The sequence below is a fragment of the Pieris napi genome, chromosome 11, assembly GCF_905475465.1.
Source record: "Pieris napi chromosome 11, ilPieNapi1.2, whole genome shotgun sequence".
NCBI classification, from domain to species: domain Eukaryota; kingdom Metazoa; phylum Arthropoda; class Insecta; order Lepidoptera; family Pieridae; genus Pieris; species Pieris napi.
The window spans coordinates 12,849,836-12,867,398 of NC_062244.1; the positions used below are offsets into that span (position 1 = coordinate 12,849,836).

At 35.3% G+C, this 17,563-nt stretch overlaps 2 protein-coding genes across 5 annotated transcripts; one reads left to right on the top strand and one right to left on the bottom strand.

Annotated features, from left to right (window-relative positions):
• Positions 1 to 7: 7 nt before the first annotated feature.
• LOC125053747 (peptidyl-prolyl cis-trans isomerase G-like) lies at positions 8 to 5,587 on the bottom strand. Of its 2 annotated transcripts, XM_047655274.1 has the most exons (16): positions 5,152 to 5,586; positions 4,420 to 4,646; positions 4,263 to 4,325; positions 3,741 to 3,955; positions 3,376 to 3,655; positions 3,052 to 3,170; positions 2,360 to 2,632; positions 2,071 to 2,198; positions 1,945 to 1,993; positions 1,777 to 1,869; positions 1,602 to 1,640; positions 1,461 to 1,502; positions 1,228 to 1,389; positions 684 to 884; positions 242 to 612; positions 8 to 158 (listed from the first exon to the last, which is right to left on the bottom strand). In XM_047655274.1, exons 1-16 carry the CDS (start codon positions 5,426 to 5,428, stop codon positions 91 to 93), a joined length of 2,607 nt encoding a protein of 868 aa, XP_047511230.1. In that variant the 5' UTR covers positions 5,429 to 5,586; the 3' UTR covers positions 8 to 90. The 2 variants fall into 2 exon arrangements, with proteins under 2 accessions (XP_047511230.1, XP_047511231.1); XM_047655275.1 differs by lacking the exons at positions 1,228 to 1,389; positions 1,461 to 1,502 and having other exon boundaries at positions 5,152 to 5,587.
• Positions 5,588 to 6,177: 590 nt separating this feature from the next.
• LOC125053892 (HEAT repeat-containing protein 6) lies at positions 6,178 to 14,360 on the top strand. 3 transcript variants are annotated; one of them, XM_047655502.1, is made up of 17 exons: positions 6,398 to 6,514; positions 6,617 to 6,637; positions 6,723 to 6,971; positions 7,204 to 7,461; positions 7,577 to 7,783; positions 7,897 to 8,181; positions 8,261 to 8,472; positions 8,594 to 8,823; positions 8,899 to 9,212; positions 10,427 to 10,634; positions 10,707 to 10,876; positions 11,245 to 11,367; positions 11,609 to 11,733; positions 12,423 to 12,510; positions 12,590 to 12,814; positions 13,546 to 13,761; positions 13,859 to 14,360. In XM_047655502.1, exons 3-17 carry the CDS (start codon positions 6,804 to 6,806, stop codon positions 14,129 to 14,131), a joined length of 3,102 nt encoding a protein of 1,033 aa, XP_047511458.1. In that variant the 5' UTR covers positions 6,398 to 6,514; positions 6,617 to 6,637; positions 6,723 to 6,803; the 3' UTR covers positions 14,132 to 14,360. The 3 variants fall into 3 exon arrangements, with proteins under 3 accessions (XP_047511456.1, XP_047511457.1, XP_047511458.1); XM_047655500.1 differs by lacking the exon at positions 6,617 to 6,637 and having other exon boundaries at positions 6,178 to 6,514; XM_047655501.1 differs by lacking the exon at positions 6,617 to 6,637 and having other exon boundaries at positions 6,178 to 6,514; positions 13,874 to 14,360.
• Positions 14,361 to 17,563: the final 3,203 nt, after the last annotated feature.

Below are 17,563 nucleotides of genomic sequence, written 5' to 3' on the forward strand. Positions count from 1 at the left end.
TAACAACAGCGAATTTTCAATTAGTTTATTTCTTTATTATTAAAAAATACATATATTTCCAAAAGTAAAATTGTTCAAAAAGTTTAGAACTCAAGCGACGGTTGTCTCTGAATAGAGCGGCGTGTCGCCGGGAAGACGTAACCCGGATGACCTCATTCCTAAATAAAAGACAAATAAAGATGAAACAATATATTAGTACGAAAATACAAATTTATAATTATATTATTATGCATTTACTAACCACTCTCTTTAGAACATAGTTTTTCCTTCAGTTGGGACACGCTTTTAATTTTCTTCTTGTACTCTTGGTTCTTCGCTTGATACTGGGACACGGACATGGAAGGGCGGCTTTTAGAGAACTCGACGCTCCTTATAGACGTTTCGACCGTATTTTGTTCCACTTGGTCAATAGTTTTGACGTAATCGGATGATATCTTACGAGCTACGAACTTTTTGCCGTGCTGCAGATTGAGTATCTCCTCAAATGATTCTTTTTCCGCCGTTAACGAATGCCTGAGATATTTCTCTCTTGCGTTTTCGTCGCTTTTTATACGGGAATTTGGCGAGCTGTAGGTCAACATCACGTTTTTGTGTTGCGATCCCCCGGCGGGCCTGACGTCGATTGACCGATTAGATTTCTCATAATTGAATTTGTTATAAAAAATAGGGTTAACCTATTATACCTGTATTCCTTTAGCGTGGGACCGTCGTCGTCATCGTCCAAAGTCACGTTCTCGTACAAACGGGTCAACACGGATTGTCTACGGACTTCTATGTCGGAGTCGGACATTTTCAAAGGAGACGGCCTCACGAAGCCTGTCGGTCTACGCATTGGCCTAGATCCAGTTTGAGCAGCCACCGCTGACGCCGCTATGCGCACTTTCCTATACCAAATAGAAAATGCATTAAGGTGGGCCTGAAGGGCTCTAATAGCTCAGCTAGGTCTGTTAAGGCCGACAGGCCTTCAGGAAAACTATGCTCGGAGCATAGTTCTACCCGAATAAAAGGATGTGTAGTTAGGATCCTTTCAATGCCCCAATTTCATTATTGTCATATCATTTAGAAACGCATACTAAACGCAAACATATTTCACTTAACAGATTGTTCATAAGATATGTTCAGTGAAATATAATATAAATAGCTTCCACCCGTCATGATCAAACTTTAAAATAACTCAATCTATGGTCGCCCAATTTTAAGCTTATATTTTATCGTAAAAAAATCTACCGACTGCCAGCAGGTGAACCATCGTCATCGTCGAATTCGTGCGAACTGAGCCTTTGTATGATATGAATCTTTTCTAAGTCCTCCATACGAACAAATCCCGTTTGTCGTCTTTTAATTTTGCTGGGCTCTCGGACGGCCCACGGGACGCTTATTGAGACTTTTCTTAAAAAGAAAACAAAAATAATTAAAAAGAAATAACGTTTTTTATAGAAACATAATAGGAATTTTCTTACTTTTCGCCCATGTCTCTCGATTTTCGATCAACAGAAGCTATTCTAAAAACATAAAAAATAAATAAAAACAATCACCAACTTTAATAAGAAAAATTAAAGTAAATATACTCATCCTTTGCTTGTATAAGACTTGTACTTTACCTAAACCTTCTCAATTCTTCATCCGTTATTAATTCCGATCTAAAAAAAAATATTCTTAGTATAAATAATGTACCTATATTATTTCATTCAGATGGTGTATCTCGCAAATCATTTATTCGAGAAACTGCTTACAGTTAATGGTATATATTTTATCTGGTATTATAAAACGTCTTACTTTCTTGTTCCTTCAAACAGATTACACTTTCCAACACCTCGAGCGATTCCCTTAATGACGTCACCAGCGAAGCTGACACGATCCACATTAAACCTAACAAAACGTGGAATTGTAAGACAAGTAATAAAATAATAGGTAAAATTAAAAATATTTTAGGAAATACGTTACTTAAGGTATCTTCTTATTTCACGCTCGTCTTCAGATTCTAATGACTCGACTGAAATAATAGTGAACTTCTTATTACCCTAGATTTATGTTAGGTATACTAACAACATCTAAACTAATTTTGTTTACCTGAGCTTTCCTCTGAATCCTCTCCAAATTTAAAAATATCTGATATGAATGATAGCTCTTGCGCAATTATTTTTTTTGGCAGTTTGTCTTCCAGATCACTTTCCAGACAATAATCACCTTTTAAAAACCTTGAAAATATGAATAGTTATTGCATAGTTTATTTTTGTAATATTGCATTTATTTTGTTTATATTACACTACAAGGTATGACAAGCTATCTCTTAATTAAAATATCCGTTTTACGGGTGCAACACTAACCTATACTTTTTAATGTATACCTAGGTACTTACTTCTTCAAATCATAAGTAGATTCAATCTCTTCCGGATCGAGTACATCGGTTAGTGGTATATAAAATGGTTTTTCCGGTTTAACGACCAGACTCACAGTGCCAACGAGAGAAATGTGCTTATACGAGCTTTCTTCCGACTCATATTCGTAAAGTTCTACATCAAATTCGTTATTTTCATCTATTGTTTCGCTTTCGGCCGCTGACGGTCTCCGAGGGTCAACAAGAGATTGACTCTTTAATTGCTTGTCTATTTCTTCTTTCTTACGGATAAACCTGAATCATCAGAGGCTTATAAATATTTTATGGCAAAAATATCTTAAATGATACCGCTGACTCAATGCTAGGAGGCTCGCGAGTGCGTCGCCGACCTTTTAATAATCGGTACGCTCCTTTCTTGACAGACCCTTAGTCGTATTGGAAATACCTCGACGAGCAGCTGGTTCCACAAAACGGTGAAGCGTGCAATGGTATTAATCCGAACACGGATAAACCCAACATCGTATATTTGCAAAGTGGCTGGTCATCGACGAATCTAACCGCTCTTTGTTGAATACTAATTGTACCTATATAGATTATTGACCATATACAATTATTACTTATTTGAAATTCATCCAATGGCACAGCGTTATTATTTAAAATTAAACTACAACATAAATTTTCGTAATTATTTTGAATGAATAGTGACGTATTACCGTTCCGTTGCCCGAATGTTTCTTTTTTCTTCGCCTACTGCTTCCTCACCCTCGCCTTCTACTGCTACGCCAGCTACTTCTCTAAATTGGATCTCCAAAAATGTTTTTGCTAGAACTTCCTATAAATACACGAAATTATACAAAGTAGGTACTTCTACAATAGGACTTCTACACCTGGTTTTTTCGAAACTTCGAAGCTTTTAGCATTTTCAGTTAAATATAATCAGAAATTTCTCCCACCCCAATAAGGACCATATAATATATTGGGAGGTTTTTAAACGGAGAAACAGATTAACGAAATTAAAACTATATTTAAATTCTCACTTCAATCAATGTATCTCCTAATGCAATCAAGTCTTCTATGTGTCCTTGTATGTACTCATTAGTTCCTTTATTTATCGGTATATGCTCACACTCCATGTTTAGTATACCAGCTTTGTGAATCAAAATTTCTGACATTGGAGATTCGTACCAAGTAGGAATTGTCTCAAGTTTTTGTAAAACTGATTCGCCTTCAATTAGTTGACCAAAAGCAACGTATTTCGACGCCATCCACGCAGCTGGTTGTAGCAAGACAAAAAACTGAGTTGAGCAATCCACATGTCTAAAATACAAAATAGATCATATAAACCTGAAACGAACCCCTTACAAAAATAAATACATAGATATTTCGCAAACTAAGTTCTTACCTTCCGTCGTTAGCCATGCATAACACCCCCCGCCTGTCATGAGGGATGATAAAGTTCTCGCATTCTAAATCTGTACTTTTCAGACCAAAACCACCGCATTGTATCCAACCATCTTTGACTATTCTATGTACGGGTGTCCCAGCATAGCCACCCCTCTTGGTTTGACATAATCGGAGAAAATTTACACAAGTATTGGGTACTACGTCTGCGTAAAGCTAAAAAAGCCGCTTAAATTTAAAGTTGACATTTAAAGTTTTCTGCGTCTGATTTTCAGATTTAGGTACCTATAGTTACACTGTTACCTAGTAGGTACCTAGTACCTATAACCTGCTAAGCTGAGGTGGTGAAAGTAATATTGTACCTATTAATTATTAAGTGAAATTTTATATTTTGTTAATATATTGGCATAGCAAAGTAATATCTATTAGTTATGTACCTATGTACAATGTACATAATACGGACTAGTCAGTATTTTCACAATATTGTATAAATAGCACAAATTAATAATGAATACATACGAACCATGAATATCATCGTGCCACTGTGTTCCGAGTCGATTGAAATATGCATATATGCGCAGGGTCTCTAGGAAAAAATGTTTTTTATATAAACACTACATTTGTGATTTGTGACAAAAATAAACATAGAAATGTTAAACAGTATAAACGTCGAATTTTACCCCAGAGGCTCGGATGTATTTGACGAATTGATCGACACCTTCCTTATAATAATCCAATATAATATGATAATAATATTTAGCATTAATTATTTCTCTGAATTCCTTTTCGCCACCGAGAAATTTATCGTTTAGAATTATAGCCACAGAATTATCCAAGCAATACGCCATTGTACCGTATTGTCTCTTTATATCACTCAAAACATGCGGCCATTCTACTGTTGTCACTCCTGTTAATGTTAAGTTTAATCATTGTTAATTCTAACATTCATAAATGTATATTTATTTATTTTATTATTTATAACCACTTCGTTGCAAGTGTAAAGAAATGAAGTACCAATACAATAATCAAATTAAAGGGAGGGCAAATGGCGGCCTTATCGCTTTCTAGCGATCTCTACTCCTAATTATGTGTTAAAATACGTGAAATAATCAGTTAAATATCTTTTTATGTGTACCTCTAATGTAGTACCTAAAACACAACATCAAACGACACATTTGTGTCAAAGCTGATAAAAAAGAAAATTATGATTCAAGATCACCGTAGCTACAGGGTTCTTTACCATCCCACTAGTAGGAACTCAGGCGTGTACTTTCATTCTGTAGAACACCTCCTATTATTTAACTAGGTAAGATTTACGAATTATGTCTTAGTATAGTCTTTAATAATAGGTACATTTTAGTTTAATTTTTAAGTGCCATTATTCACTATTTTACTAATGAGTAAAACATAACCTCTTATTACAGGCGGTTCAAAAACCGCGGGTCGATACTTAAATAACCCTTTAGCTATATTGATGCAGTAATTGAATTCCTTTGTCACCATATCGCCTATAATCGTAAATTTCACTCTATCAATTAGCGGGGTTTTTTTCTCAGTCTTTGGGTACTTCGAGTTGTGTACTGAATTATGAATATGTTTTATTTTGTTTCGGTAGTGGTCTTTGATGATACGTTCCCATGGATGCTGGGAGACTCCTCTTCCTTTGTGATTAAATTTATAAAACGACATAGTTAAAAAAATTATGGAACTGTACTGAGTTTTTAGAGATTTATTTAGAATTGTACGTCGTTGTCTACAGTGAAAGATAATGTCAACACTGTACAATAGAAAAAAGAACTTAGTTAAAAGCCAAATACATTTAAAAAAAAATAGTACTTCCACTACATAATTTTATTTTATTTCTTAGGCGCTGAAGAGAAATAGCTAAAGTAGTTAAAACATTTTTTTTAGTAATGGAGGGAAAAAAAGAAATATTACTTTGCGTAGGTATTTTGATATTCTGACTGAACTGACGGTAAACGTGTATTTTTGGGCTAGATTTACACTTAATTAATAAAATGCAATTTGCAAGAGTGATCTTGTTAATCTGCAATTTTATTATACCAATCTGATATTTTTTTCTTAGCCTGTAAATCAAAGGCTATGAATTCACGAAGCGGTTTTCACCCGCGCCCGCTGCTGTGTCAGAATGGAGTTAAAACTTTTTTTTTTAAACTCACGAGACCGGAGTTTTGTGCGGTTAGGCAGCCGTCGCGGTAGCGATTATCGCTCGCAAATTTGGCGGTTGATAATTGATATACGGGCGGTCGCAAGACGAGCGGTTAAACGATCAGTTAACCACATACCACATTTAAGAATTGTAATCTGTGATATAAGCTTATACTATAAATTAAAATACAGACTATAGATACTAGATAGTTTCTCTATGTAAGTTATTGACGTATACTGTATAGTAAAAATTAAAATAATTTATTATTTACCTAATATTTTTCAGTTTCTCTAGATTTTAATTTTTAAGTGTAAAAATATATTCTTACACAAAAGTACAAGTAAATACAAACAAGTTATTTCATTTTAATGACACTTTCATTTTATTAAAGCCTCTAAGTGAAATTATTACATTCTGATCTGAAACAGCATCTCCCTCAAGAATTACCAAAAATGAATCATAGCAAGTTTGAAGAGTTTTCTTCAGTTTCAGTTAAACTTTGCAATATATTACCTGACAAAAGTCATAATGCAGGAATTATTAATTCCCTAATTGATGAGCTAAATGCAAAGCTATACAAAACACAACTCTGTGTTAGAATAAATGTAAGTAAATATTCTACAAAATGTCTTGCAAATTTCTTAAAAAAGGAAATTTATATCTATAATCCTTTAATAATATGGGAATTATTGCCTGTATATTTTCAGAACATTGCTTGCCTGTAAAAAGTGAGCATATAAATTGAATAATTAAAGGCTGATATTTTTACCTTTAGTATAGTTAGTTTGAATAACATGCCAACATATGTTTCAGGATGCTGCTAATTTACTTAAAATTATATGTTTATACATAAAACCAGCTGAAGAAGCTCTAGCTGCAAAAGCATCACACTTAATGACCAATATTGTAACCAAGCAAATAATACCTTTAAGTAATGAATATTTGTTGCAAGTGGTTTCTTGGCATTTAGACTGTATTAAAACAGGCCCAGACTTGATATTACCTGATATACTACACAATATGCAATGTATTTTGCATTCTCATGTACATATTGGACAAAAGGTATTACTGTTATAACATTATGGAAACAGAATGCTTGCATAATGAGACTACTTTTGTTCTGGTTGATTGAATTATTTAAAGTTCTGGCTTAGCTTATGGTAATGTAAAAGTTAAAGATAGTACAAAATATGTGCTTTTTGTATTCTCTACAGAATTAGCATTTTGCATTTTTAGACATTAAGTAAATTAACTATTAGAAAGAAATATTTAATAATGTACTAATTTTTTTTAGTTTATTAATGAACTAATTGGACAAAAAGGGTTACTTTTCCAATATATAGATGTTGAAAATAGAATTTATTTGACTTCTCAAAATTCATTACAAATATCACTATTAGTTTTAAAATGCATTATATGTTTATTGCCAATAATTGATGAAAAAAATGAATGTGAAATAACCATGGATATAAAACAAAACATCTCTTTGATCATTATAAAATATTTAATGAATGGTTTTGTGAAAAATGAAGATGAGTTTTTATATTGCAAGGTGAGTATATTGAAAAAAACATGGTTATCATATAAAGCATATATGTATGTACAAATTACCTAATGAAATCAATGTGCTATAATATATATATTTAAAATAAAGTTGCTTTTTTCAGGTTGTAATTTCAGCATTAAGAGTGCTGTCTCATGTGTATTTTAACTATCAAGGAGAAGACATTCCATTGCCAGAGTTGATGGGGATTAGTCAGTATTTTATTCTCTATGGTCTTATACAACAGAACAGTAGGCCAGAAAAAATAATGCCTGCTCAACAAACCATTGCAGCTACTCCAGTCAAGTCGGTTGGTGTTAGAGGAGGCAAGGTAATATCATAAAATAATCTTTATTTATAGAAATGATTAAATGTATACTGATTTTTATTAATATGATATTGCCCTGAGATAATCATTACATTAATTTTTGAATAATCTTTCAGAAACAAAAAGTTCGAAAACATCGTAACAATGCTATAGAGGGCTTGAAGAAAGAAATCCCAGTATCTGACAAAAGCTTGTTGAAAGATATTGATAATTTTGAAAATAGTTCAGCTTACAAACCGGCCAGCAAAAACTATCTAGATTCACAGAAAGCACGGCCCTGTTGGACTTTGACCAGTGATTCTGATATGTCAGACGTGGAGAACAGCAGGGAGGCAAAGTTAGTCGCGTTAAAGTCTAGGGTACGGCAGAGTGCTTCCAATTTATTCCTGGTTTTATTCAAGGTGATCTTTAAAATTATTAATATTATGTTGTATATGTATATATGCGATATAATAACTCGGAATGAAATATAATCCGCAGATAAAGGATAAACGAGAAATGTTCGGCTATTGGTTTGCTCTGTTACCGAACTCGCCCTACGATAACAATTGGCTCGGAGAAGAAAGCTCGAAAAGGAGCCTGGCCTATAGTGTCGTCACGGACCCCGTGGCCAGCAGCAGAGCCAGTACTCTCAGTGTCATACTGGCTTTGTTGTCCGGGTCTAAGATTTATTTGGGTCAGGCAGAAGTCAGGTGAGAAATCTTACGAGTATTTAAAATAGTGGTTTTTTTTTCAATATTTGTCTATATAAAGCTTCACTAATATAAATTTAACAAATTTCTTGAAATATCTAAAAGCAAGTTTTCCTTTCAGCAAAAAATCAAATTCATCATTTATACCATTTTCAGTATCCCTCGGCTACTTAGTCGTGCGCATGCATAAGATTCTAGCCTGTATACTGAAATGCGAACGCAGTCAGGTCGTTTCGCTAGTGGCGTTGAAGTGCTGCGCCGCTTTGGTGCAGGCCACGCCTTACCATAAGATGCAGGACGGCCTGATCGCCGAGTTGGTCAGCTGTACTAGGAAGTTCCTTGTTCATAAAGGTGATTTCGCTTTTTTAATAAATTATTAAAACGTCACTCGACATATTGTATTACTTAAAATTTTTCTTTTCTCAGAGGTGACATTGCAGGTCGGGGCTCTCATAACGATGGGGTGTATTCTGTCGATCGACCCTAAAATTGACGAAGTACTTAAGGTTATACAAAAAGACGTAAGGCCGAGGCCGGTCTCGTCGGACAAAGAGAATAAAGCTTCCAACGAATGTGACGACTTCGAAGAGGGCTATTCTGACGATGAACTGCTCTCGGAAGAGGAATTGCAAAAAGACGTCGACGAGGAGTTCGTCACGAGAGAGACTTACTTCGACATTTGGATTTTGGATATTTGTTTTAAGAATTTAGGATGGGAGTTCAGAGGATTAGACAAAATTGTGAGTAAAACAAATTGGCTCTCACGTGATTAAGAATTATGTAAATTAGCCAATATTTAATTAACATGGTACTATTTGTAGAATGTTTATTGAAGTGAAACTTCTTTATCGGGGTTGGAAAAAAATTTACTGTAACATTTTTTCGTTACGCGTCACATTTTTCCGTTACGCGCCATCTTTTGAAGTGAAACTTCTTTATCGACGTATGGGAGAAATTTTATAGCAGGTTACGCGCCATGTTGCTTTTTGAAGTCAAACTTCATTATCGGCGTTGGAAAAAAATTTACACACATTTGTCACATTTTTCGGTTACGCGCCATCTTTTTCTTGTCCCTACCACGGTTGATCCGAAGAGATTCGAAGCCATTAGTAACAAAAATATATAATAACGATAACATAAAGATAGTAATACTAATAATTCTATTACAATTAATGAAATTCTGTAATAATCTTAGTACTACATAGTAGTACAGTAATAAGTTAAAATGAAATAATTGTATTTGTATTCATGTCTATGATAATAAAAGCCTTTTGTTAAACTTTATCTAATTTAACTTTATTTAACCAATTTCTGTAAAGTTGCATATAGTAGATCATTTTTCGAAAAATAAGGTCATAAAGAAGTTTCACTTACGTGTGTACACCTAGTACACGCACACATTTTTTTTATTACCTGAATTATATTATAATTACATATATATTTTATTGTAAGAAATAAAATAAAATGTTTATTATGGAATATAAGATGCAGGTATCACTTATTCCACGTCATTAAATTTGAATAGGTAGACATCCCTACTCATCGGCAAAGAAGACAGAGAGTGTAGAACTCTCGGTACTCTTTTAAAATAGCAAATCAACAAACAACACTTATTTTAAAAGAAATATCGCAAATTAATTAGAAGTAGCCTGTCTAGCACTAGTCCCAGGCCCTTTTATCAACTAGATCATCGTTAACTTTTAGTAAGCCTTTTTACACAGCTTTTGTTTAATACATTTCTTAAATTTATTAAAAAGCAGAGATAAAAGAGCCTCTGGGATTTTATCAAACAAAAGTATCCCGTTTCCCAAAAAATAATTACTAACTTAATTAAGAATTATCAACTCGTATTTTGGGTTGGTTTTCCTTCAACATCTTTTGGTTATCGAGCCTTCCAGCGGTTTAGCACAGAATTGTTAAAATAGGCAATTTAAGTTTTAAATTTTAATTATAGAGCTGCAGTCCGTCGCCGATACCGGTCGTGCTGGAGTCTCTGCAAGTGCTGTCGGCGATGGCCTTTCACCATCTACCGCTGCTGCTGAAGCCTCGAATAGATTTCGTGACGGACACTCTACACGAACTCTTGCAACACGAACACCAGGATGTGGTCTTCCAAACTGCGAGGCTCGTCAGCATAATCGGGGACTCCTTGCAGAAGTTAGGTACGTTTCGTTATTTAGATATGGCGAATAATCCTCAGGGGGTCGCGTGGGTAAAGCGTTTGGTTTTTTCAGAGTACACGAGAGTAGACGAGCTGCCTCCGTTGGCCCGACGCGTGTCGATGTGGGAGAAGCTCTCGTCTCCGCTGTGCTCGGTGCTGCAGGCCCATCACAGTTCGGCCGCCAAAGTCGTCGCATGTGACTGCATCGCTAATATTGGGGAGCAGTGCTTCAAGGAATTGCCCGTGAGTTTCTAATGCAAATCTAAAATTAGCGATACCGCCTTTTAATACAACGCTTGGCCTGAACCTCAGGTTTCTGTATCTGTTTCGTAGTCATCTCTTCGTAGGCAAGCAGACGGTCTGCCTTCTGTGCTCGATACACGCCGTCCAAGGAACTTACTTCACGTTCTTCCCCGCCGGGCGAGCGAGTGTTAAATGCGCACATAGTCAGAGATTGGTGTTGAACGGGGCCCGGCCGGGGCTCGAACTTACGACTTCAGGAATGACACTTCTCTTACCCAAATGCATGACTGATTTTTTGTCATATATTGTGAAAAGTATTATTTCTCTATAAGCAATGTGTAAGAGTAATATGGATGTTATTATCGTAGCGCCGAACGCGATTGGTGTGTTGCGCCCTCTTGGTGGGTTCGTGCAGCGACGAAGAGCCGAGCGTGAGAGCGGCCGCCGTCAGGGCGCTCGCCATGGCCGTCATGTACCGGACGCTCAGAGAGGTGACCGATATAACTTCACGATACTCATGCGATTAGTTATCTCGACATCTTTTAAATAAATCATCGATCCTCGGTAAAATATTTTAAATAATAATCACATTTGTAGGGAAAGTAAACCGAAGATATCCGATCCCTGACAATTGACTAAACAAATTGAATACAATGTTTATTTTTATTTCTATTTCCGTTCGCCCGCGACGGCCGACCGGCTCCTTATAATTACGTAATCGATCGGTCGCAGGACGTGTGCTTCGTGAGCGATTGCGGCGAGAACATCCTCAGGGCCCTGACGGAGACCGCTCTCGTCGTCAGGACGAAAGCCGCCTGGGCCCTCGCCAATCTCAGCGACGCCCTCGTGCTTAACATGTGAGACCTACACGATCGTGCGAACAAAATCTATTTATTTATTTGCTCAACAGTATTCCTACAACTACTCACTGAACAATATCCAAACAATTACAAGTACACAAAAGCCAAAAACGCAATACACATTCAGACATAAACAAAGCTACTAATGTTCAACAATATTTTATTTTTTAAACTCATTTCAACAAAACTTCCTCAAAGAGGAAAATCATTACATACTTTTGTTTTTGATTAAATGTTTATAAATACGATTAAATGACGCACTCCGTTTGGTAACATATTTTTAGCGATCTCCACGTGAGCCCGGGGGACAATGTCTCTAAATGCTTCAATTAACGATTTCGAACATCACTCGGTTGACGCGTGATTCGTATGAGCGAATGCCGATTGCGGAATTTGACACCATTGAGATGAAACTCGACCTTTCCATTTGTGGAATTTTTTGCGGTTCAATACGATAAATGTTTACTCAATCAAACTCCGTCAATGAATCGGACCATTGGCTACATTCAGCCGTGTTAGGGTATTTGGTATATTTTAGCCGGTCGATATTAAACTTTGATCTCGGATACCCGAGATGCCGAAGTTTGCTCTCTTCCCCTGGGCCCGATTAAACGTTTTTTGGTATACATCGTGTTCACAATAGTAGCTCAATTCAGTTTTAATAAATCCGGTTCTCTCTCGCACAGGGATGACCCGGAACTGGAGCGAATAGACGATGACCTATTATTGCGTCTGCTGGAGGTCAGCGTGCAGTGCGCCGACGATAACGATAAGGTGGATATCTCACCGAAGCGGGACTTTCGTTTTGTTTGTATGCCTGGCGTTCGAGTTATTGTTCTTCTTTATTTGCCAGGTAAAAATGAATGCCACCCGAGCCCTCGGAAACATGCTTCGGCTCATTCGAGAGGACAACCTTTCGAAGCGCTCTCAAATGAAGCCCCTCTGCGAGGTCGCCATATCTAAGTTAGTGGAGTGTGCGAGCAAAGTCAGCAACATGAAAGTGCGCTGGAACGCTTGCTACGCCATAGGAAACGCTATGAAAAATAATACTCTGTTCACGAGTTTTAGTGGGTGGCAGGTAATCGTAACTCTAACATAAAATAAATTTATTCATATAGGTAAACATGTACACTTATTGTATGAACGGCAACAGAAAATATGATAAATTGATTCTAAATATACATTTACTACCGGTTCGCAAATCAAGAGCGTAGAGCGGGCGAGAAACTCTCTGCCACTCTTATTCAGCGACAAGTACTGAGTCATACAAATTGTTTGAACTGGAGAAAATCAATCTTAAAGATTAGGATAATTTAACTATGGTCAAATTTATAAAAAGCTTTATTGATTAATTTACGTTTAACGAGAATTTAGTCTTTATTTAGTGATAATTCTCTAATTTCCATTGGGAGTTTGTTGTAAAAACGAATACAATTTCATATAAGGAGTGGTTTATCTTCTGAAGCCTGGTTTGTCGAACGCTTTTACTCTGATTTTACATTCCGTAAAATTCTGACCTTTCATACCTGTTGCTACTAAAAAATTTCTCCACCGAAAAAGGGACAGATTTTACCCATTTTGGCAATGAAAAATACTAAACCTACTAATTCCAGGTTTAGTAAACCTTTAAAAATAATGTTATCTTTACTTGTGTATTTTTTACTGTTTGGAAAACAAAAACAAAAACACTCCTCGTGTGGAAACCGCCTCAAACTTGACAGAAGACGTGTCAGGATCAGGAGGCTAGAACCTACCTGTATATTAAAAAGTAAGGTGTAGCGCACGAGGTGACCTTGGTTGTCATTCCAGAGTCAAGTTTTCTCCAACCTCTGTTCGCTCTCGCAAGAGTGCAAGAACCTGAAAGTGCGAATAAACGCGGCGGTCGCTCTGCGTGCGCCTCAGACGCGGGCGCACTTCGACGTGCATTTCTGCCTCGTCTGGAGAGGGGTGATGGAGGCAATGCAGAACGCTGCCAACGTCGACGATTTCTCCGAATATAAGCATAAGGACCATTTGATCGAACAGGTACGGCTTCGACATTTATTTCTCTTGGGTTCACTTTTTGTGTACCCTATTGTATGTATTCATTCCCAATTTGTGTGTTATTTTGTAATCTATGAAGAGCGTTTTGTTTCAGCTCTGCGTGACATTAGCCCACGCGTGTTGCCTTCTCCAGCAAACGGACCTAGCGGACATTTTAGACCCGTTGATATTCAATTTCGAATGCGCTAAATCTCTCTACGCTCAGCTGTATCAGAAATTAGCCCCGGAAAATGTGTCCTGTATGAAAATATTGCAAGCGGCCAAGTACGTGACCGTCGACCTGACGGCTGCGAACGATACGCAATTGCAGTCTTTGGGAATGTTACAGGAGATATTCATCTGGGACATGTAGAGCGTTCATAGAGAGATAGTGCAACCTATCTATTGCCCGCTTTCACAAATATTAGCTAACATTTAAATAATCCCTTTTCCATAGGAGAAATGTAATTGTTGAAGCGCATCCATTTTATTAGCTTCACCGATACGCATTCGCATATCGTTTAAGGAAAATTAACAATAATGCTAAATGTAAATTTAACTCACGAGGAAATTATTTATTTAAATATACAATGTTTATATAATCGTTGTTTAATTTTATTTTGGCTTCAAATTTAACATAAAACATTTACGAACTATAATGCTGTCAGCATTATAACAAACATTCAACTCTTTTTGACATTATTTTCGAATAACTGAATACTTAAATCCGTAGTTTAGTGCAGATAAGAAGGCACAGAACAAGCAGAAAGCTCTTCGCGTGCCATATGCCGATATAATTTATACATAATTATAATTTATGGATAATTTCCACGACGGCATTAAACTTTGACACGTACTCGCGATAGTGAAGAAGACTTGAGCGATATTTATATTTTCATCTGGTTGAAGCCAGTAAGTGTAAGTGCTGCTCGATAAGACGTAATGAGTGGGTCATTGACGTAGAGACAAGATCACATGCCACAGGTGATGAAGCAAAGTCCTGTGGACGAATGAAGCCGATTAGGCGGTTAAGTATTTACTATGAGCCAATTGTTTTCTTACTTCAATTCCTCGGTAAAGGAGATATTATTAATTTAGGAATATGTCATTTTGGTTGTAATTTATGATCACTATTATCATAGAAATAATTTTGGATTATATCGACAATGAAGATTGGAAATTATTTTAGATTATAGATCGAGTATAGAAAGCGGCCGTAAGAGAAAAGCTGCCAGCGATTTGACGTAGAATAAAAACTATGTGCTCTCGTTCTCGTTGTCTCTCTATTTGAACGAAGACAAAAATTTGAATCTTATTTCAATAGAAATAATGAGAATGAATGCAGTATTACAGATTGCAGAGAAATACTATTTTGCACGTGCCATTGATATAATATTAATCGACACGCGTATTGATAAATGATGAACCATAAAAGTTAATTAACTTTTGTTGCAACGAGTTTACATACGGAAATATAAAATATAATATTTTTCCAATTAAATGAGACTAAAATAATCAGATTAAATTCCATTAGAGTTATATCTATAGATACTAATTGTAGGTGAGCCCACGATGCTAACCGGAGATTTACTCGAGCGTCATAGAGACCTATTGAGTTGCGAAGTTTAGATAATAAAAAGAAAAAAAAAATATAATGTATATTTCATCGGTGTGGGGAGCGGCTATAAATTTTCAAAAATATAAAAAATCTGTTCCATGGACGTATGTCGAGGGCGCAGATATTGAGTTCTAGATTCTAATCTTTTCTTGATAACTTTTCAGAAGTATTAATGCAACAAACGGTTTAATTCCATTCATGTAATAAAGACATTTCTGGTGACAAGTAAGGAGTTTTACCCTAAAAATAATTTATTATTTACAAATGTTGCTTTCTTGCTTTTTCTTCCAGATGGGCCGGGCCTCTAATATGTCTATCAACTCGTAGAAGAAACGCTATAAGATAGGAGGTTAGAGACATTAAAGACCGAGCAGGTAAAACAAATATCGTAATCCATTGTAATTGCCGTTTTGGATAATTAAGGATTGCAAATAAGTCTACCAATATTCTTGAGAAATTATTATATAGCTTAATAATAATAAAAAATGGAAAACTAATGTTTCATTAACCGTAACCGCTACGGTTCATTGTTCATTAAAGCCGTATTACATAATGTATAAAGATATTTATAGAAATACAATCCTGCCCCTATTTATTACTAGACAAGGTGCTACCACCAGGGTTTCTGACGTATTTTACGTCTCTCTGGTATCTATATCATTCAACTGAGTTATTCACGCGTTGCTTAAGCCTCAAGGAAACTTAAAAATAAGAATACATCAGGGCAGAAGCGTGACTGACGACAATTACTACAAGCGAAACGATAACTGAAATATTTGTCAAGTAAGTTAAATCGGTATTATCAGCTCCTATTCTTTTCTATATTTAGCGTTTCAATACGTGCCTTATTTAGGTTCATAGTTCTACAACTTCAATGGAATTCGAGACGCATATTATTATAGAGACTATTGCCTATATAAATATTTGTTTTAGACATAAGATTTTTAATATATAAGCAGGTAAAATTCTACACAATCTTAACTTATAGAAATGTGTAAGAGATAAACTAATTAAGAAATGGCGTTTAAAGTTAATAGACTAATCAATTAAGGTCGCTTCTCAGAATTTGTCAAAGTGAAATTGTTGATTACGAACCCAGAAATTGGGTTGAACCCTTAAACTGTTTTTGATCTAACAGACTTTCTAAATTTAATAGGTATAAATATATTAGTACGGGAGGTAGCAACGTTTGAAAAAAAAGAATTTTAGGTCAGCTGATTTTGTGATATGTCTTCCTTCTTGCACTTCCGGTTAGAGTCTGGGCAATCTGGCTGGCGGTAGTGGTTGCGTTCATTAGTGCGCATCCTATCTGTCCAGGTAAAAATCCTGGATTTTAAAAGCATTTTAAGAAGCGTAATTTTTAATTTTTCGTTTTTAAATACGTCTACCTGACATACTTTTTTTATTGCCAGACATTTTTCACGTTGCTAACTATGTGCCAGACGCGATTTTAAGTTTTATTTTTATAAAAATTTCAAAGCATTTTAGAATGTCTGTAATTTTAATATTATGTTATTTAAATATAAGAAAAACTGAAAATGAATTTGCCAGACATTAATTCGGTTGTTAAGTCTTGAATTAAAATGATAAAGTTTTGCAGTATGATGAAGCATTGCATTTTAAGAAGCGTAATTTTTGATTTTTCCTTTTTAAATACGTCTACCTGACATACTTTTTGTATTGCCAGACATTTTTCACGTTGCTAACTATGTGCCAGACGCGATTTTAAGTTTTATTTTTATAAAAATTTCAAAGCATTTTAGAATGTCTGTAATTTTAATATTATGTTATTTAAATATAAGAAAAACTGAAAATGAATTTGCCAGACATTAATTCGATTGTTAAGTCTTGAATTAAAATGATAAAGTATTGCAGTATGATGAAGCATTGCATTTTAAGAAGCGTAATTTTTGATTTTTCCTTTTTAAATACGTCTACCTGACATACTTTTTTTATTGCCAGACATTTTTCCCATTGTTAACTATGTGCCAGACGCGATTTTAAGTTTTTTTTTAATAAAAATTTCAAAGCATTTTAGAATGTCTGTAATTTTAATATTATGTTATTTAAATATAATAAAAACTGAAAATGAATTTGCCAGACATTAATTCGATTGTTAAGTATTGAATTAAAATGATAAAGTATTGTAGTATGATGAAGCATTGCATTTTAAGAAGCGTAATTTTT